The 22,884-nt window shown below is 39.7% G+C and overlaps 1 protein-coding gene across 6 annotated transcripts in view; it reads left to right on the top strand.

Annotated features, from left to right (window-relative positions):
* Window positions 1-22,884, top strand: part of Trim9 (tripartite motif containing 9) — a 91,523-nt gene that overhangs the window by 27,947 nt on the left and 40,692 nt on the right. For all 6 annotated transcript variants that reach the window (XM_090345079.1, XM_090345082.1, XM_090345081.1 and 3 more), the window contains exons 2-3: window positions 9,383-9,478; window positions 12,503-12,625. In XM_090345079.1, coding sequence (XP_090201205.1) covers window positions 9,383-9,478; window positions 12,503-12,625 — 219 coding nt within the window. The remainder of the gene's footprint in view (window positions 1-9,382; window positions 9,479-12,502; window positions 12,626-22,884) is intronic.

Here is a 22,884-nt window from a genome sequence, read left to right as displayed (position 1 = left end):
GTTATTCTAAAATAAATATCTGTGAAAAGCCATATAACAAATGATTGTTGTCCTTAATGTACTATGTTGTCTCTCATCTCCTTTGCTGTCCCTTGGTTATCTCATATTGTTATAGTATCTCACTTTGTTATCTGATATATTGAATATATTTGTATTTGGTTATTTGAAATTTGATAGGGAAGGGGGGAAAATCAAGACGGGTGGGGGGGGTGTGAGGGAGGGTAATGGGTACCAAGACATGTGAAAGGGTATCAATGTATGTGAATTAATGCACCTTCTATCTGGCAAATATCATGTAACCCTTTTACTAATTACAATAAAAAAATAAAATTGAAAAAAAAATAAAAAAATAAATAAATATCTGTGAAACTTTTTCCTTAATGTACCATTGATAATATTTGGTGCTAGATATATAAGAAAGAATTTCTTTCCACCTTCAGTAGGAATATAAATTGTATGATCCTTCAGAGGGACATTTTTGGTAACTTGATTTTTAAAAAACTCTCAATATAAAAAAATGATTAATCAATCACTTTCATTTCCAGGACCAGGAAAAAGCAACAGTATGTTCAAATACTTACAGCATGAATTCATTTCAGTTCTTTACAAGATGAAAACAAACCACATCTCTGAGAGGTTAATTAAATCATGGTGACATATACAGTGTTTGTGTATTTGTTTTGTGACATATACAATGAATTACATTGTAGCTTAGCAGTGATTTCATGGATTCAGGCCAAAGGTTACTTGATTTTTAAGATAGTCTTACTGTGTAGCCCGGCCTAAACTTGAACTCACATCGTAGTTCAAGCTGGACTTGAACCTAAGATCCTCTTTCCATTGCTTTCTAAGTGTTGAGAGATTTCTAAGTGTTGAGAGATGTGTTCTACCACACCTGACTTCTGCTCTGCTTCTTAAGAGCTTTGTGTTTTCAAACCATTTAACCTTTCCTGTTCTCCTATCAATACAAATTGTTTTGGGAAAAATGATAATATACTTAAAGCATTACAGTGTCCAGTAACAGCATCATCAAAGCATCTTACAGCCATTAAAAAGGATGTAGCAGACTGGATTCAGTGGTTCATGCCTGTAATTCCAGCTACTTCCAGAAGGGGGAGATTCAGAAGATTATGGTATTATGGTTCGAGGACACAAGGTAAAACGTTAGTGAGAATTTCATCTTAAAAACAACCCTTCCCTCTCCCCCCCAAAAAAAGAAAGAAAAAGCTGGACATGGTGGCAAATGTATGTCATCACAACTACCTAGGAGGTTACAAGTAGGAAGATCATGATTCAAGCTCCATCCCAGGCATAAACAAGACCTTGCCTGAGAAACAACTAAAACAAAAAAAGGCTGGAGATATGCAGCTCAAGTGGTAGAGCACCTGTGTAGCAAGTAAAAAGCAAAGTTCAATCTCCACTATTGGAAAGAAAAGATAGCAGGGGTGGGTTAAGATTAATATATTTCATTAGATTGAAAATATATTAAGTGAAAGGCCATACATATATGTGTATATATTAACTACATATACTGTAATTATTACATACCATATATATATATATATATATGGTTCAAAAGGTAAAGTTTAGGGGTTTTATTTATTTTATTTTTGTTGATCGTGGTGTTTGAACTCAGGGTCTAGGCTCTGTCCCTAAGCTCTTTTTGTTCAAGGCTAGCACTCTACCACTTAGAGCCACGAAGCTACTTCCTGTTTTCTGGTAGTTAATTGAAAATAAGGGTCTCACATGCTTTTCTGCCTGGGCTGGCTTTGAACCACAGTCCTCAGATCTCTAAGTAGCCTCCTTAGTAGCTGCTATTATACGAAGGAGCCACCAGCACTGCCCCCCCCCCACACACACATACTTTGGGGTTTATTCCCAAAGTTATTCAGTATGTCCGAGGAAATTGGAATTGGAAGTTTTTTTCTTTTAAGTCTTTTTAATTACCTCATTTTCCTGAAACAAACATGTTCAGCTTTTGAAATAGGGGTGAAAAAAAGTGTTTCTGAAATACAAGTCTTACCCTCACTAATCACTGTGCTCTCACTGGAGACTTGAGGAGGGAATGAGACATTTATCTGATCAGCACTTAACACATGAATCTCTGGAAGAACACAATGAAAGCATTTTGATATGGAAGGTATTTTTGTGAGTTTCTCAGAAATAAGTGCCTAGCCCCTGAGCTGAAGCCCCAGGACTGGTAAAAATGAATAAATGAAATAAATTAAAAGAGAAGGTACTATGTCTAGGAAGGTAACCTATTCTGTAGTCTGTCTCTGGTTGGAAAATCCAATATTTACTCATGGATTTAGCCAAGGAAAGCGTATTTTTCATCCTCAGCTGTACATGCTTGCTAACTGCCTAACAACGCACACATCAGAGTCAAAGTATCAGTAGAAAGGTATGCTCTCAGTAGACATGGGGTAGAATGGTGGTGACCTCACAGCCTACTGCTTTATTAGTTTCATGCCTTTGATGACAACTGTCACTGCATGAATTCTTTCACTGCTCCCAGCACTCTAAGCCAAAGCCATAGAGACCCAGGACGCAAGGGCTTCTTTATGCTGTGCCTTGAGGCCCAAAGTGGATTCTTCTGTCTCATTGCAGGAAAAACCTGCCTTGTCAATGTGCATCTCTGGGGTTCAACTTCTGTCTGTGTCTTATTGGGAAAACAGATACATTTCCTTTTCCCTTAGAGGTAGAAAAGGCTTCATGTGTGTAGTCCGTGGTTGATTATTAGAATATCCTAGACTATTGTTGTATTAGAGAGAACTTTTGTTTTAATTTTTGAAGTGCTGAGGATCAAACCCAGGGCCTTTCTCATGCTATGAAAGTACTCCACTACTGAATTATATCCTCAGCCATTGGATTGTTTAGAATGGATCTCTGTATGTCATTCAACTTGCTTTATAGCCTAGGCTAGCCTTCATCCTCATGCCTCTACCTCCCAAGGGCTACAGTCATGTACCATATGCCCTGTGAGAGAGACTTCTTAAGTAGATATCATTACATTTCTGAATGGTAGTCTTTTCAAAGCAGTGGCAGACACTATTTTTGTCTATTCTTTATTATTGTTTTCTGAGCACAAACCACTCTGTCTTATAGTCATATTCTATAAGTATCGGTCAAATTACTAAGGCATAAAGAGGAAATTGTAATTGCTTTCTTTAGAAGTCAGTTCCACTGCAATAACAAATAACCCCCAACATCTCATCTTACCAAAGTAAAGTTTATTTCTTGCTCATGTTACGTGATAGGAGGCATTGTTGAGTTCTGAAATCTATAGCCACTCTTTGAAATACACCTAATGACCTATGGAGCTAGATTCTATCACTTCAGAGACAACATCTCTGTGTGTCATGTTGATAGCTTGAAACCAACTATATATTTACACTTTAGAAAGAAGAAAACATAACAGACCAAAATTTGTTTTGTTTTGGTTTTATAAGGACTGATTTTGTCACTACACTACTTACTTCTTTGTGTGAAAAACAGGTAGAGAAAAGTATCTGAGAGAAAATCACCAAAGTCACATGGCCAAGGATGACAATGTTATAGGACTCTATAAGAGACATTGCAGTCGTAAGGCTGTAATCCTAGCTACTCAGGAGGCTGAAATCTGAGGATCAAGGTTCGAAGCCAGCCCGGGCACAAAAGGACCTGAGACTCTTATTTCCAATTAACCCCTAGAAAACAGGAACTGGGGCTTGGATCAAAGGTAGAGTGGTAGCCTGGAGCTGAAGAGCTCTGGAACAGCACCCAGGCCGAGTTCAAGCCCCATGACCCACAAAGAGATAGAGATAGAGATAGAGATAGAGATAGAGATAGAGATAGAGATAGAGAGAGAGAGAGAGAGAGAGAGAGAGAGAGAGCACGCAAATAATCATGAGCAGTACTAAAACCTATATCAATGTTTTGATAAGTGGGACTGACCAAACCCCAAATCAAGAAATGTGGTTCCCAGTGTTTCAATAATGTATGCACAGATACTATACTATTATTCTCATAAACTAATAATATATATTACATTCTTACAATATATCTGGCATTGTATACAACTTCCTACACACGATTTCATATAGTGCTGATCATAATCCCTTGGTACAGTTACTGCTGTTATCCCTGTGTTGCAGATGAGAAACCTGAACCGTAGTCTTTTAGAATGGATTCCTTGAACAGAGACTCTGAGAGTGTTGTGTAGCAATGCATTTTGTTTAGTGGTAGAGTGCTTTCCTAGCAAGCAAGAAGCCCTGGCTTGGATTCCTTGGTACCACATACACAGAAAAAGCCCAAAGTGGCACTGTGGCTCAAGTGGTAGGGCAGTAGCCTTGAACAAAACATGTCCAAGGACAATGCTCAGGTACTGAGTTCAAGCCCTATGAATGGCAAAAAAAAGAGGGATTCTGGAATAGAGCACTTGTGTCCACTGCCATTAGGCAATATGTTCATGATCAAGCAACTAGAAAACCCTAGCATTTAAATCCAAGTGCTTCTGACTTGGACTTCATCTTACTGCTATACCGTATTAGTATTTCTCTAGTTCATTGGCTGGTATCTGATAGAATAAGGAAGATTTTATGACTAAAAATAAGTAAAATAGAGTTTGGCATTGGTGGCTCATATCCCAAATCCTAGCTACTCAGGAGGCTGAGATTTGAGGATCAAGGTTCAAAGCTAGCCAAGGCAGGAAAGCCCATGGACTCTTATCTACCAAAAAGCTAGAAGTGAAGCTGTTCAACTGACAGAACTGTTTAGCTTTGAGAAAAGGAAACTTGGGGACATTGCCCAGGCCCTGAGTTCAAGCCCCAGGACTGGCATAAAAAAGTAAAATGGCATATTTTGTCTTAAATTGCTGCAGAAAAGGAAGTAAATAACACTATACATTGGTGTTTATTATATTTGTGTACTCAGGTCTAATGATGAGGACCAAGAGGGGATTATAAGTAGGATATACATTTGAAGCTCTCACCAGTGATCCTGACTCATTTAAAAATGACCAATATATTAGAACTGTTCTTGCTTTTACCTTGCTGTGTCTAGTATACATATGTAATTGGCATCTACATACTCAAAATTTCTGAAGAAAAGATAATTCATATTCTTCCTGGGCTTACTTTTTCAGAATCCATTGCATCCATAGCTACCATACTTTTGTATTTAGCACCTACCTTAGTCCTGGACCTATCAATGCCTATAGCATCTTAACAGTGTGTGCTATGATGGAGACCCAAAAGGTGCCCTGTGCTGAGGAAGAAACAGGGTTATTTTCTGGGTTATCATGTTGCTGTTGTACATTTTCTGTCTCATCTGTTCTGTAACAACCATTTGGTTGATGCTTTTTGACCTGCATCAAGCCTGTAAGTTTAGATCCCAGAAAGCCATAAAGCTTCTTCCAATTTGAGTATTAAATTGAGTAGGAAATGACAAGTGAATAACATTTACAGTAGAGAAAGACCACTGCCCCCTCCCTATGCATATTCAATGGCCAGCTGGATGCATGCAGGACTGACCAGCATGGATTGAATTCCCGTTTCCTTTGTTGAGTAGAAGAAGTCGATTCCTCCACTGTATCTTCCAGGTGAAACTCCTGATCTCACATATAACATCAGTCCTTTGTGAGTACAGGGAGCCAGGCTCAGTCCAGAAGCAGAAGGGAAAGGCAAACAAGGAGGGAAGAAGGATTCTGGGTTCTTTGTTTCTCTCCTTCAAGCTTGAACAATTTGCTGTCATTTGAGGAGAATTGGTTATTCTGAGCATGCTGAGAACTACTTGATTGGAAATCTGTCAGGGCTTCTGTGGCTGCATCTCTTTCCTACTCTTGTTTCCTTTCAGATAGCTTTTCAGTAAATTATACAACAAATGTCCAAGAAATGTGAATGCCATTGCTTAGGCACTATAAACAGTTTTGAGAACTATACCTTTCTCCCTCTAATGACTATGTGGACAGCCAAAAATGCTGTGATGAAAACACATACAACGTGCCTGCGTCTCTGGGCTTTGTGGTGATTTTGCAGGGCTGCTCTCTGCCCTGAATATAGAACAGCTCTGTGAGACCAGACCAGGAATATAAATGTTTGTAAGAAACCAGATCAATCAATAATAATGTTCTTCTACATCAGATATGGTTTATAAATATGGGTAAAAGCCATTCTATAAAAACAATGTACGTATAAATCCTTACAAACAAGGACATTTTCTGGTGATAAATAGATTTCCAGGAGTTTTCATTGTCTCCTGCTCCATTTCCACAGCAGACAAAGCTTAGGAGAGCAGTTTCCAGATCTTTGTCCTATAATGCAGTTATTCTATCAAATCTCAGAACAGTCATTAGCAGGCAGAAGGCACTGGCCTTGAATGAACACCCAAAGAATTCAGCTTTGCAGTTTGCTTATTGCTTTGCCTATAAGGTCCTCTATGAAACCAGCTTTCTTTGTCTCCTACTAAATCATTTTTTAAGAATAGAGCCACACATGGTCAATAAATTTTTCTCAGTGTCCATTCTTATATATATATTATATAAACACAGTTAATTGCAAGATCAGGACTGTAAGAAATCAGTTCAGTCCATTTCTACATAGCCAAATTATTTTAATTTCTGTATCCAAATTTCCAAATTCCATTAAAAAAAGCATAGGTTAAACCAAGATGGGGGGTGGGGGGAGAGTAATGGGGACCAAGACATGTGAAAGGGTATCAATGTATGTGAATTAATGCACCTTCTATCTGGCAAATATCATGTAACCCTTTTATTAATTACAATAAAAATATTTTTTAAAAAGCATAAGTTACAATAATAAGTGGGAGTAAACTGTGGTATCCTCACACACTTATTCATTTGGATAACAATAAAAAGATAGGAGTTCTAAGAGGGACAATGAGAAATAAATTCTTCTTTAAAATATTTCCCATTTTATTACTGCCCTTCCAAATAAGTCTTTCTTTCCATCTTTACCTCCTAGACTTCCATTAATAGTTTTTGATGAGAAACATCTTCCCCAAATGAATGATGGTGTAGTGAAGAAAGAACTGTAACTCCTTTTGCAACTATAGGCATTGTGTGCTTTTCCTTCCTCAGCTGTGTATCTCCACCCTCCTGAATATGTAGAGCAAAGCACAGTTCTTGTTCTCAGAATCTATTCTTCGAAGTCATTTAGTCTGCAGGTGTTTGTGAGAGCAAGAATGAAGGATTGAAGAAATTAATGCCGGGCAACATTTATTAAGCACGCCTTATGCACTGTAACATCCACATGCCTCTAGGCTTTTGATATAGTATTTCAAGCAGTGCCCACAATATCCAAAAATAGTATCGTTCTTCTCAATTTTGCAGGAGGTAAAACTATGTCTGAAAGGTTGAACAGCCTGTAACTGCAGCATTTATGAGTTCAGAATATTACCTTAATCAACTCCCCTTTATTAACAGACACTTTCATCCAGATTAATTCAACCTTCACAATGATCCAATGATAAAGTATTATTATTCCAGTTGTTTCCCACTGGAATAATTCAGGTTGAGGTAACTTTATTAGAACCCTACTTAAGAGACAGGATCAGAATTTGAGCCCCATCAAAGTCTGTTTTTCTTGTGCCAGCACGTGTTGCTACCAAACAGCATTTGGCATGTATATTTTAAAAGAGTCAGTGCCCAACCTTATACTGCTACTATTACTATTATTATTAGCAGTTTTGAAGTATTAAACTCAGTGCTTCAAGTTTTGCTCAGCTTGCTTGCTCTGCTGGCTCGCTACCATGTGAAGCACACATCCAGCTCAGCTTTTGCTAGTTAATTGGAAATGGAGCCTTGCAGGGTTTTTCTGCCTGGGCTGCTCTCAAACCTAGATCATCAGCTCTCAGACTCCTGAATAGCTAGAATTACAAGTGTGAGCCACTGGTGCATGGCTCCAACTTTGTATTCAATGAAGTAAATATAAAAGTATTTACAGGACCAAGAGATACAATTTGGAGATTGGCTGGTAAGGTGGATAGTTGGGCTTACTTTTTCAAAGATAACATTATAGAAAAGGGAATCTGTCACTGCTCCATGATGGACAGAAAGATTTGCCCAGGCTGATACAAAAAAATAAAATAAAATAAAATAGTGCACTAAGTGCAATACTAACAGCTACAAGCAATAGAAAAGTCCAGTACCGGCTGGGAGCGTAGCCGAGTGGTAGAGTACTCACCTAGCATGCACGAAGCCCTGGGTTTGATTGCTCGGTACCACATACACAGAAAAAGCTGCAAGTGGTGCTGGGGCTCAAGTGGCAGGGCACTAACCATGAGCAAAAAGTGTCCAAGGACAGTTCCCAGGCCCTGATTTCAAGCTCAGGACTAGCAATAAAAAAAATGTCCAGTACAAGGACTTAAATAGGAATTTGGTCTTCTCACATACCAAGAAGCCTAGGAGGGAGAAGTTTCAGATGTTGGTTCAGCTGCCCAAAGATGCTAAAACCTCTCTCTCTCTCCTCTCTCTCTCTCTCTCTCTCTCTCTCTCTCTCTCTCTCTCTCTCTCTCTCTCTCTCTCTCTCTCTCTCTCTCTCTCACTCGCTCTTCCATCACATCCTATCCCACAGGCAGGAATCAAAGTAGAAAGGCTACACCAGTCACATTGGTCCCACATCAGCAGAGAAAACAAACACTTCTCCAGTCACTCCAGTCCCCCATAGACTCGAATCCAGGTCCTACTGGTCAGCTATGGCCATGGGCTGCCCAGCACAGAAATGCTGAGGAAGCAAGTGCTTACCAAGACACATTGTTCCCCAGCAGAAATGTGTCCTACAGAGATGAAGTAGTGTGAGGAGTCCTAGTTAGGACGCTAGTGCAGGGAAAACAGGACAACAGGGCTATACGTAAGACCATGGGTGTGGTAAAAGGCACAATGTTATCCTGCTCTTTATCTTCGTCATTATATTTATGTACTCCTAGAGCATCATACCAGAACCTAATACTTCCTTCATTCTTTCTGCCTCAACTTCAGTCCAGTAACTCCTTTAGGGTAAGTGATATTCGTAACAATCAGATCATCTAAGTCACTATTTGGGTGAGTTTATTTTTTAAGTTTTGTTTGTATTTCTTGTATGCATTAAATTATCAATAGTAAAAGGTTTCATCATGACATTCATATAGGGAAATGATGTCCTTTAATCACATTCACATCCTCTATAACTTTTAGTCCCCCTCTTTTATTTATTGCATTAAATAAATGATTGCTTAATAAGGTGAGGAAACTCTAGATAGATAATGGTTGGTGAGGGCTTTGACTGTCCATGAAAGGTGTGGTTACCATTCGTACCAGAGTACAAATGATGTGGCTTGATGGGTTAACCTTACACGAAGGTTCTGTGGAAGATAGTGACTCCAGGTCTTTGGGTCTTTCTCTCTGCAGAGCCAGCTCTCCCAGGCACTGAATGGATTGTCAGACAGGGCCAAAGAAGCCAAGGAGTTTCTAGTGCAGCTTCGCAACATGGTGCAGCAGATCCAGGTACGGGCAGCACCCAAGATGGACAGAAACGAACCAGCCATCTGGTGTATAATGGGGTAATGGGGGTTGAGGGGGACTTGATTCTTTCTTCTTTATTTCTATGTATTTCAAGAAAATTCCTGTTGATTATTTTCTACTCTACTGAAATGAGTTTTAGGCCCCAAGCCCAACTCCAAGATTTCCATATGTCAGGTTGAGTCAACACACTAAATAAACAGATTAGTAGTGGTGAGGACAGAGAAAGGAGAGTTATTACATGGTTTGGAAAGAGGCAAAGAAGCCCTGTAGCTCATCTATAGCATATAGACATGAACTCTTGCTTTAAATAAAGAAAAAATAGGGCAGAGGTAAAATTATTCATTATTTTTATGAATGTATATTTAGTTAACGGTCCAACTGTAGCCTAGTTGATCATTTTTACGGGGTTCTACAGCTGTTATTACTCTTATCACATAAAGGGAGCAATCAGATTAGGATAAGCAAATCCATTGTAGGTTGGCTGGTAATCTACCAAGCTCAGGCTCTGCAGTTCCTTTCATTGTAAAGATGTTATCAGCCAGTCTGTCCTTCCTGGATTCCAGAAAAGTGACTGCAGAAAGAATGGCTCAAAAGAATACAGACACAAAATGGAGACAGAGATGCCAAGCTTTTGTCCTACTTTTAGTTATTTCATAGGCCCAAGCAAGGAGTCTGTGATTTTTTTTTAAGCAAAAGTATTTTCTATATATCTGTATGTGATCTCTTCTAGTCATGCAAACATATACATAACCATCTCAAATATCCTCCCTCAGATGATTGATTTGGGCCAGCAAGCCAGAAATACAGCCCCGTTTTTCAAGTGGTTCTTGTCTTCCACTGTGGGAATCCTCATTCTCTACTACTGTGTATTTAGAAAGAAGCTTATCTCCTTTGCAAATGCAAGTTCTTATTAATTGAGTTTCTGCAGCTCTATAGATTTCTCAAACACCTTATAATGATTTTTATCCTGTCTAACATTCACAGGTCACAGTTTCTCTTCTTTTACTTCCCTTCTCTCTCATTTTTCTTCCTTCTTTTCTCCCCTTTCTTCCTATCCCATAGGACTGCTTCTCTTCTACTTAGGCTTTTGGATATTTCCCAGCTAGGATGCCATAGCAATCATCATTTCAGATTGCTTTATCTGGACATACTGACCAGCAGGTCAGCTGGCATTTGAGAATTCATAAATTCTCCACTATAGCTGAAAGAGAAAAACCATAAAAATTCATAGGACACTAAGATAATGACCCTCTGCACTGTTTATCATTCTTAGGTTTTGTGTTCTGACTCACAGAAATAACCTTAGCACTGACCTCCAGTAAATTGGCTTTCTGAGTTAATATTTAACCCACGTCAATGCAGAAATGGATTTTTAAATGCAAGCCAGCCTTTGAAAGCATTACACACTGATTTCTATGCCTTTCTTTTGGCAAGCATGTCCATGTTAAGATTTTTTATTCCCTAACAGCCTAACAGATTTGTACACTTCCTTCTGTGTTTCTGAAGCAGAGGAGTTGATCAATCAGTCCTTTATTTGCTTTTGCTGGCATAAATTATGCAGCCCCAGGCTTGCCTGGACCTTGCCTTTCCAGCTCAGTAAAGCATTCTTTCTGCAAGAGAAGAGTGGAAGAGCTTTCAAAGGGAAGGCTCCCTCCCACCACCCACCACCTTTACCCTACTGAGCCACAAAGACCTCTTAAATGTTTCCCAAGAGCCTTACCCAACAACTCGAAAATGAAAGCCCACATTAGCAATGCTCAATCAATCACTAGTGCATACCTTGTACAAAGATCTGCATATTTGAAAGAAATTGCCAAATAAGGATCTATGGACCATTATATTAAGGGCTACAGTTCTTTATGACTTTGAGTATAAAATTTGATAGACTTAACTGTTCTTTTATTGCCAGTCATCCCCAAATTTATAGTTTACTCAATTGGTGCTGTTTTATAAGTGCTGATAATGTCAGTGTGAGTATTTAGCTTTCCTGTGCTATAAATTACATAGGGTTTTATTTTTAAGACTATGATTTAAGAATCAAAATCTTATCTATAACGTTAACAACATTATCTCTAGGGCCGGGAGTTTGGTCTAGTGGTAGAGTGCTTGCCTAGCATGCACGAAGACCCGGTTTGATTCCTCGGTACCACATACATAGAAAAAAGCTGGAAGTGGTGCTGAGGCTCAAGTGGTAGAGTGCTAGCCTTGAGAAAGTCCAAGGACAGTGCTCAGGCCCTGAGCCCAAGCCCAGGACTGGCAAAAAAAAAATTATCTCTAATAAATGCCTATACTTTGTTGAGAGAATTGCTTAAATGAAAGACATATATATGAATTCATATATCATATATGAAGTCAAGTTAAAAATTTATAGACCACATTTAATTCAAACATTATGGGGATGCTAATTTACTTTCCCCTACAAGCTATTGCTTCATATCTGAGTTCCATGACAAGGTAATGCCTGCTTACAGACATTCATTGTTCGGCACTATTGCTATCCCTAGGGAGAGAGGAAGGTACTTTGGCTCATTAGTCTTATATCTTAGGAACGTCCATTGTGATTGGATTACTGTTTATTATCAAAGGTTACTACCATGCTCTATTTCCTCCCACGGAAGAATTATTTCTCCTGCTCTCAGTCCTCCTGAAGGTCACTTTTTACCTGTGTTACTCAGGACTCAAACATTACTGCATTCATCATAACTCATACTGCAGAGGTAGATTCCCTTTGACAAACCTGAACTTATCTTTTTCTGTCTACATCTAGAGCAAAACACTACCACTGTGGAATACAATTTATCCAGTATTTTGTTGTCGGGGTGATGTATAGAGAGGTTACAGGTACATTCATCAGGTAGTGAGATTATTACTTCTTGAACATTGATACCACAGAATTCCTTTCCATCCAACTAGCCCCTTCTGTAGTTTGGTCAGGGGAGCCCTGCTTTCTCTGGCTGCTCAACTTACCCCAAACTTTGTGCCTGACAAATATTCTCTGTCACACAGGAGAACAGTGTAGAGTTTGAGGCCTGTCTCGTGGCCCAGTGTGATGCCCTCATCGATGCCCTCAATCGAAGGAAGGCTCAGCTGCTGGCCCGTGTCAACAAAGAACATGAACATAAGTTGAAGGTGAGTGTGACAGTGGGGGCAACAGAAAGCTGATGACCCAGAGCTGTGACAGTTAGGCTGCCAGAATTCCCTGCCCTGGATCAGAGGATATAGTCTCCATGGCCCTAGAGCATAACTAGAAAGGAGCAGGCATAGCCCCCCCCATTCACCACTCACTTCGTTTTCCTATCCAGTCTTTGCTGAGTGACTCTTGTGGGCCTGGATACACTCTGGATGCAGAGCAATACGAAAGTAAATCCAAACCTCTGTGTTCATGTGGCTTAGAGTCTATGAGAAGGGATAAACAACAAGTAAGGTAAATGAGATGTATATATTTGTAAAACATGCTAGGCAATAAAGGGGATGGTGCACACTAGGGAGATTTTGAAATTTTAGTTATGGTGGCCCAGTGACCACATAGAGGCAAAACGTGTTTCTAAATAGCGAAATGGGATCTATACTTTCTAGGGGGAACATGTAACCTTTTGACTTTTGAATTGAACTTTGCAATTGGATAGACGTACAGCCTGTTCTTACTATAAATGAAATTGATTGCTTACAACTCTAGAGTCTAGTTGGCAGGATTTGTCATCCTGCAGACATCTGATATCCTCTCTGTTCCTATTGTAGTTAGGCAGTGAGCTGTGAAAGGCAGGACTGGTAGATGGAAAAAGAGGATCAGAAAAGAAACCAGCAGTGGGCAGTCACATACCTGAACAGGTAGTCTCAGCGAGTGTCCAGTGAGGTGCAGGGAACACTGTGGGCCTGGTGTTAGGGTGGAATAAGAAGTAAGGTCTGACCAAAGACTGTTGGTCAGGAAGTTGGTATTAGGAGGTTTGATAGTAAGCAACTATGAGTGGCTACAACCTCAGAGAAGCTAGTTTGTAGTCAGTAAGTGGTTGATAGTTCCTTCCAGGTCTAAAACAGGCTCTTTTCCTTAGAGAACAGTAGAAGTCTGTTCTAAAGAATGAGGCTGCAATTGTCAAACCAAGAAGAGTTTTAAGACTGAAGATAATAGATGAACATAGCTTACAAGATTTGGGGCTACTGATTGATGTGAGGGATTCTTTGAGCAGGGACTGTACCTAATTTATATTTACCCAAAATAAGGCAAGTTACTAACCTGACCATGAGACTTTGGCAAAAGATTAGGCAAAACTGACAATGCTGAGCCCTGAGCAGCTGAGTTGCCAGTCATTAGTATGTGCCTACCCTCAAACTAGGACACGGAGCCCCAGGAAACTCTGGTTTGAAGATAGATAGCTAATACAATTTAAAAGAAAAGAAAAGAAACCTTTTTTAACCAGGTACCAGAGGCTCAAACCTGTAATCCTAAGCTACCCAAGAGGCTAAAATCCAAGGATCAAAGCCAGAGTTCAAAGTCAGCCAGACCAGGAAAGTTCTTGAAACTCTTGGCACTAAAAAGTAGAGCTGTGGCTAAAGAAGTAGAACACTAGCCTTAGGCACAAAATCTCAAGAAAGGCACCCAGGCCCTGAGTTCAAGCACCAGGACCTGGGGAGCTGGGGAGGATGGTGGAGAGGAAAGGAAAGGAAAAGGGACAGCCTTCTTTTCCTAGGAAAGCCTCATGGTTCACTCCAAGGGTAAACCAAGCCCCAAGGGAGCCCTCCACTTAAGGGTTCCTTCTACCGGCTACTTTCAGGTCCTCAAAACCCATTTAATGTGTACAAACCTGCTTCTTCCTTCCCTAGTGAGACTGATGGTGTACAAAGAATATAAACCTCTCTCTCCCCTGACTTTGTGAGTTATCTGGCTGTCACTCTGCGGGAACCTGTGGAAAGGAGGCTGAACTGTAATGTGTGATAGGAAGGTTTTTTCCAAGTCAGAAAGGGCCCCTGAAGGCTGCACCACACAATGAAGTTTGCCATCTGATCTCCTTTAATGCTTATGAGTGTCATGCCTCTTTGGCTGCTCATGACATCAGTAATAGCACAATTTCATCAAGGAGAGAGACAGAAGTGTCCTAAATAAATATAATTGTACATCTTGAAATCCAAATGAACCGTTTAGAAAGAAAAGTACCCAGAATGATCATGTTCATAGAACCCTGCCCTGTTGGTTTGGGCAGCAAACAAAAGCAATTCTTTACCTCCTTTTAGGGTGGTCATTAATGTGTCCTGGTTGTGAGTCTAACTAGAAGAACTTCTTAGATTCATCTTAGGATGAACTTGATCACACCAGCCTCACACATTGATCCTTCGTAAAGTAACTGAGAGAATAAGAAAAACTAGAGTTTCCCTAGTGAAGCATTGCCTGTGGCCTCAGCATTTGTAATCCACAAGGTTTCATTGGGCCTCTACTTCCTCATGTCTTTGATCAAGTTACTTCACGGTAACGGTGACCCCTAAAATGTGGTAGAAACTGAGAAACATTTTAACAGTATTGGTTTTACCTTGATAGTTTTCTGAAAGTTTTATTTAATGAAGAGCTGATTGGTTTAGCTGCAACTATCTGGAAAATGATTCTGCTCCAAAATATTTTCATCCAAGATACTTATGTTAATTCTCAACTACCTTGTATCTGAATTAAAGTCCAAATGTTACAGCATGTGCTTCTGATGTTGCCTAGAGAGCAACACGAATAAGTACCCCTGGTACCCAAATCCTGCCTTTATTCGTTTAGTGGCAGAAGTTTAGAGACATTTTCTTTGAGACAATCCTATATGAACTCTGCTAGAAGAATCAGTTCAACCACTTCTGTTCTAGAAACAAAGAAGCAATAGCACCAAAACATTATGAACTGGTCCAAGGAAACAGAATGGAATGGTAAGAGCCTAGCTACAGAGCCCAGAACCAGCCCTGGACTGCTTCTAGCAGGTAGAAGTACAATGCAGAGATTGGGAGTCCTCTCGATCTAATGCACACCTACGTATGAGGCTCAGTGCTCAAAAGGAACATAGGGGAAGGGGACACATAAGTGACTCAGTATGATGAGTCTTTCCCTCATTGGGCTTAAAATTCAGTGGAAGAAGCAAACCATACCTACAGCACAGGTAGAGAACTAGCTCCAGGTGAAGACAGAATAACTTACAGTTGAAGGGTTACAGATCATGTAGTGGAAAACTTATTAGTATTCGAAACTACAGGAAACCTGCCAACAAGAACTGGGCTTCAGGAAAGAAGCACAGCTTGTATCGTGGTCTTATTCCATCTGGTTAATCCTGAGTATAGATAGGTATTTCCTGTTTCTGTCTTCTACTCTAACATCAGTAAGAGATTGTCATAGCATTGCATTTCAGCACCTTAAGAAATACAGAGTTTTGTCATAGCAATTCCTAAAATACCTTCTGAATCACATAGCGCTGTGTTAAATAAAACCAGATGTCACTGGAAAAATGAACTGGACATCTGGAGTTTTCTCTGATAAACAGCAGAGCAACCATTTAACTTTTTCTCACTGGAAAGTCTCTTTTACAAAATATTACAAACACTGTCTGACATCGTTACACAGAACATGGTAAATGATTTGTAAGAAATTGCTCGATGAATATAGTGACAACGACAGCTTTTCTATAGTGGGTGGGGCGGGGGGGGGGAAGAAAGGCAACAGCAATCTGGAAGAAAAAGGGAATCAGAGATGGAGAAGGCATCATGGATCCATGTCAGGCCTGGCAAAAGTCATGGAACGTTCCCAGTTGCCCTGGCTTGGTGCTACCTGTCCAAGATGGGACAGTGTGAAAATCAGTTATGGACTATGACTAGTTGCACGGGAGTGACGTTCATACATTGCTGGGGTTCTGCAAGCTGCAACTGGTTTCTTTTCCCTCCTCACATCCACTCTGCCCTGAGGGAGGCTTCCTGCAAGGCACGTGGATGCCTTGGGGACACAAAGCAGAGGAGTTGCCAATCCCCATGCCACCCTGCCTAGGCTAACACTCCTGCCCTACACCTCAAAGGTGGCAGAAACAGAGACAGGTGGCTGGTTGTCTCCCTTAGCAACAAAGCTGCTCTGTCTTCTTTGTGAAGTGATTGGTTTCTCTTCATTTTTCAGACAATTATATCTGTCACTGCCTCTAAAAATGTTCAATGATGTGGTTGCTGCCTGACTACTGACACAGACCACAGTGGCTCCCTCCTTCTTTTGTCCCTGCATTTTCCCCTTTTCTTGTCACTTTTGTTGCTACTGAGAGTTATGAGAAAGGACTAGCCTGTTACAGACATCCTTGCCAAGCACAGTACTTCTTTCTTTGTTGCCTCAGCCTCTCTGAGCTGTGACTTATCTTGAGTTCTTCCGCTTCCCCTTGGCTCAGTCTTCAGCGGCTGCTCTTGTCTGACAAAGAGGGGAGTTGTATTTATGGGGTTTTTATGGCACCCTTCTCTTCTTGAGCAATTGAAAAGACACAGGATACTGGAAAGTGAATGTGCATTTTCAGTCTTGATAATTTCCTCTCTGAGAGCCCAGATGTGTTTGGGTAGGACCGGATGTTGCTGAATGAAAGAAAACCTCAGATTCCATGTCATAGAAACTAGAGTGCCAAAGTTATACCTTGTCATTTGCTAGGTTGGACATGTCTAATGGCTTAGTTTTTGGTTTGTTTTGTTTTATTTTGTTTTAGCTATATGTCAAATACTCCTAGAATTAATAGAGTTTTCACCTCCTGGGGCATTAAGAAATACTTAGCATAGTAATCATTAAATATTAGCTATTAATATTACCACTGAGAGAGAATGACTGGAAATACGGTTTCCAATTAACTGAAGGAAGATTTCTAGGGACAAGTCATAAAGTAGAATTAATTCACACACTGGTGTTATTGTCTCCAAACCTCAGGAATTCTTTAGTGGTCTGGAGTTAAAATTGATTAAGCTATAAAATAGTTAAGAAGTGTTCGATTCCTCGATACCACATACGTAGAAAAAAGCCAGAAGTGGTGCTGAGGCACAAGTGGTAGGGTTCTAGCCTTGAGAAAGTCCAAGGACAGTGCTCAGGCCCTGAGCTCAAGCCCAGATTGGCAAAAAAAAAAAAAGACATATCACTGTTCTTTTCTTCTTAAGGTTTATCTCATGTTGATACTGTATCTGACAATACAATATATCATATATTGTGCATATATGTTTATTTGAAAAAAGGAAGGTAAGGGAAAAATAAGATGAGTGGGAGGGGTGGAGGAGGGAAAGTGGGAGAAAAACATGGGAAGGGGTAACAATGTTCAAAAGTAATGTACCAACTACTTGATGAATGTAACTGGAACCCTTCTGTACATCACCCCAACAACAAAATAAAATAATAAAAAGACACAAAAATAGTTAAGAAGTTTGATAAGCTATTAAAAGCTTAAAAGGTGCAAAAAGGGGGGCCGGGAGTTTGGCCGAGTGGTAGAGTGCTTGCCTAGCACGCATGAAGACCCGGGTTCGATTCCTTAGTACCACATACATAGAAAAAAGCCAGAAGTGGTGCTGAGGCTTAAGTGGTAGAGCTCTAGCTTTGAGAATGTCCAAGGACAGCTCCTGAGCTCAAGCCCAGGACTGGAAAAAAAGTGAAAAATGGCTTTGAGAGATGTGCAGATGTGGTCATATTTTAGGAATCCTAATTGAAATTTAATTTATAGTCCATACCATTCTGTGGTTGAAAAATGTTTCATGTCACAAGTTTCTTTCAAAACATGAGGAGCCAGAGCAAATGTCAGAAAGCTACTGGAGAGGAAAAATATTTTGAACTACTAAGAAATATTTCTTGCTCATATTTAGAATTTGTTGGATGACATGCTGATAATCACAAAGATAGACTCTCAGGTTTCTTGCCCTAGCTATATGTTATTCTCACATCGTTCACCAAGGCCCTAAAATTGCCTCACTCTGTCATCTTCACAAGGCATGTATAACAACATTAAGATTCATCAGCAGTAAGACCTATGCTTTTTTTCTGAAACTTAATACATATTACTCTCTGTTGTGGAAGTTCAAACTAATATCTGGAATCAGTTTTGTTTATGTTACATCAATAATTTGAAATAATTCTTACATCATCTTAAATGTATACTTCCAATGTTTTAGAATGCATTGACACATTGAACAGTACAGGGTAATTTGTGTCTTTTTGGCTACTTTTCAACTGTAAGATACTGTGGGAGGAAAAAGTTTTAGAGATACAATTACTCTGGGGAAAAAAATTCTAACCTCTTGTTTCCATGTGCAGTTAGTAAATTTGATATAAATGAAAAAAATCACCCGGAGAGGATGCTAAGTGATAATGATACTTACTGAGGATAGAACTTTCCTATTTACTAAGTCTATATTGCCACCAGGAGGGATGTGTAAATTGCTTAAATTCTGGGGCCTGGAGTTTTGTTAAAAATCATTATTACTATTATTATTTTGTCAGTCCTGGTGCATGAACTCAGGGCCTAGGCACTGTCCTTGGGCTTTCCCAAGGCTAGCACTGTACCACTTGAGCCACAGCACCACTCCAGTTTTTCCTGTGTATGTGGTATGGAGGAATCAAACCTGGGGCTTTATGGATGCTAGAAGCAATGTACCCTAGGCCATGCTCCCAGCCCATCTTTTTGTCATGATTTTGGTTAATACTTGCCATGTCATTTGCCCTGTTATGTCTCTATTACGTTTGTAATTGTTTGTAATTGTGGCCATATCATTGTGTGCAAATGTCCATTATGAATATCATTGACTTATGAATCTACTTACATTGGCTATTTTTCCATCCCTTCCTACTAGGCAGATAATTCTTTCACTCAGAGATGAGAGAGAGAATAAAAACTCCCCAACCTCACTAAGAATTTTAGATATGACTTGACTATCTGCAGCCTTTGCTAGCAAGAAAAAGTAACAAATTCACCAGGCTCACACCTGTAATCCTAGTGACTCAGAAGGCTGAGATCTGAGGATCATAGTTCAAAGTCAGCCTGGGCATGAACATCTGTGGGAATCTTCTGTCCAGTTAACCACCAAAACACAGGAAGTGGAGTCATGGCTGAAAGTGGTAGAACACTAGCCTTGTGCAAATGAGCTCAGAGACAGCTCCTAGGGAGCCAGGAGTTTGGTCTAGTGATAGAGGACTTGCCTAGCCTGGTTTGATTCCTCAATACCACATACATAGAAAAAGCTGGAAAGTGGTGCTGTGGCTCAGGTGGTAGAGCGCTGGCCTTGACATTCCTTAGTCAATAGTTAGATGACACTAGCTGACTAGAGAAAGGAGGCTGGCTTGTCAGTGATGGGAATGTGGTTGTAAACAGGCAGAAGAAACCTACATTTGTATTAGACAAGCTCTCCTGAGTCACTTTGTGCTGCAGAGAAATGGACAACAGTCCATTCTCAGACTCTCCTTTTCCAAATGAATGTCCTCTTCCTATCCTGACTTAAGAACAGACCTTTTTATTTTTAAGTTTACCACTTAACAAAATGGGGCATATGCCATCCAGAAAAGTTGGCTATACCACTGATCAAATTTCGAAAGCTTTCCCTGAGATATAGACTGCTTCCGTGGGAACTAGCTTAGGCTTCAGTAGCAATGAGAACGGGAAGTCTGTGCTCCTTGTCCTTTATGTCATTCCTGTGACTTGAGCAGTTCCTAACGAAAGGAACTCTTGAATCGTGCCAGGTGAAAACATGGTGCCAAGGGATTCTCTGGGGCTCCAGAGCCAAAGCACAGAAATGTGTAATTCAAAGAAGCAAAATGGCATGGTCTGACTTCTTAAGAACAGATTTCCATATAAACACAAGTACAAAATAAGCAGTAATAAAAAGTGGATGTGAATAATACAGGTTGAAGAAGGTAGCTCATAAGTGAGCTGATGAAAGTCCCTCAATCAGAAAAAAAAAAAAAACAAATTTTCAACTCCTCGAAAGGTCTAATTATTTGGCTAATTTCTGTAAGGTGGGAAATCATGCTCAATTAGTTCAGAAATTGAAAATCAATTACAGGGTACCCAAAAATATGATTCTGAGAACCCTTTCGTTTAATTTTCAGCAGTGAGTTTTATCACAGGCTATTATGACTCTTACAAAATGGCTGATTAAAACATGAAACAGCAGAGCAAAATCCATCCTAGCAACAGTGGGAGTTGAGAGTCAGAACTGGGAAGACAGTGAGTCCTTCCCAATAGCCAAGGCCTAGAATAGAGGAGCCAACAGCAAGCGCCTGCTGGAACTCACTGACTCTGGCAGTGCAGCAGTGAAGCTTCTCCAGACTGGGCAGAAAGCCCCAACATTCAGAAAGCAATCCTCCTCCCGAACCTTGCTTGAGCAAGAAGTTTATAGATGTGTAAGGACTGAGTGATATATTTATTTCAATACATGTATGGTATTAAACTATTATGGAGATGAATCATTATGAATAAATATAGTTCAAACTATTTTGTTCCGAAAGCAGATTGTCTTTGGGTGACTATATTCAGATCCAGTCTGAGTTTGTTGTTTGGTCTTTCAGGATCAATAGTAACAGGGCTGGGGCCAGGAGTTTGGCCTAGTGGTAGAGTGCTTGCCTAGCATGCTCAAAGACCAGGGTTCAATTCCTCGGTACCACATACATAGAAAAAAGCTGGAAGTGGTGCTGAGGCTCAAGTGGTAGAGCTCCAGCCTTGAGAAAGTCCAAGGACAGTGCTCAGGCCCTGAGCTCAAGCCCAGGACTGGAAAATAAATAAATAAATAGATAGTAACAGGGCTGATACCACTAGGACACTGAAGTAGTCCAGCCACAGGGACAGGTGGACAGGTGAATTGACTCATACAGCAGGAAGAAGTAATGCATTACCTACTGGTCACACATCTTGTATTTCTGAGCTTTACTTGCAGAACAAGTTTTGAACTTTCTCTCCAGATGTTTCACCTTCCTCTTCCTTTTGTAATTTCTTGAGCTCAGCATAGACCTTAAAACATCATGCAAATTACTAATGTGGGATTTCTATAATCTACTCATATTTAAAAGAACAGAGTAGAAGGTTGTTGCTAGAGCTTGAGAGGAGGGGGGAATGCAGAGTTGTTTAACTTTCAGGAGTGAGGAACCCTTTATCTGCCAATTGCCATTTGAGTATTTATAACTGGGCCATAGGAGGTGCTCAGTACCAGCATTGGGCAACTGGCAGCCAATGAGAAGAATATACGTATTTCTTATCATGTACAAAATGGTTTCTTGGATCTTATATAACCTGTAGACTGAACCTAAGTATGTATAGAATTTCAATGTCAGTGTTAGAAGACAAAAACATTTGAAGATCAATAATGGTTAGAAATATGTTTGTGCTTACTTTGTTACCTGGTATATTGTATATACGTTTATTTGTTTATTTGAAAAGGGAAAGGAAGGGGTGGAAACAAGATGATTGGAAGGAGGTGGGGGGAAGGAAACAGGGACAAAAACATGAGAAGGGGTATCAGTGTGTAAGAAGTAATGCACCTAGCACTTGACGAATGTAACTGTCACCCTCTATACATTATCCCAACAATAAAATTTAAAAAAGGAAATATACTCATTAAAAAAAAGAAGAAATATGTATGTGCTTAATGAGAAAGGACTGTATGGTTAAAAAGGCTAAACTGGAATATTTTGTTAATATTTTCCCACAATAAAAAATGAAAAACAGAAGCAATAAATGCTCGCATTGTTTTCTTTTAAAAAAATAAGTTGAATGTCCAATAATAGAGGAACAGGAATGATTAAATAAATTTATGATTACTCAATAAGCTATATGTGTAGCCAGTAGGATTTATTAATAATGGCTTCATGGAAAATGACTGTTATCTAGTTAAATGTTTATTGTATATAGAAAAGAAATGGCCATATAGTGTAAGTGCAACTGTAAATAAGTATGGTTTCAGAAAAAATGAAAGGACTGAAAGGAAATATTAAACTTCCTTAAATTAACATTAGGGTGGTAAGGTTATTTGCTTTGTTTTCATCTACTTCCCAATTATTTCAGAAAACAGATCATCTTTAATGGAGAATTCGTTTATAATCAAAAATTAAAAGAAGGAAAACATTTTTACATTAACATACTTTTCAGTAATATCCATAAAATCCAAATGGTTGGATATTTTAAGGCTTTTGCAAAGTAGTATACACATCAAAGAAGAAAATCATTAAGGTTCCTAGAGAATCTCAGTTCCCTTCTCTGCTTCAAAAGTCATTCAGGATGCAGGTCGCTAAAGAGAGGACAGGAAGAGGAAGATCTGAAGGAACTTTTCAGAGTATGTCACGAGTTCATTAACAGGCAAAGGCAACTTCCTTGAGGCAAAACCGTAGGTGGTGACAGATGCCTATCTAGGCTAAAGCAGACATAGCTTGCCAAATAGGGCAGCCCATAAAAATG

This window comes from Megascapheus bottae, chromosome 14 (assembly GCF_031878675.1).
Source record: "Megascapheus bottae isolate mThoBot1 chromosome 14, mThoBot2.hap1, whole genome shotgun sequence".
NCBI lineage: Eukaryota > Metazoa > Chordata > Mammalia > Rodentia > Geomyidae > Megascapheus > Megascapheus bottae.
The sequence above is the reverse complement of the archived record's forward strand: the minus strand, read 5'-3'. Positions and strand labels throughout refer to the sequence as shown.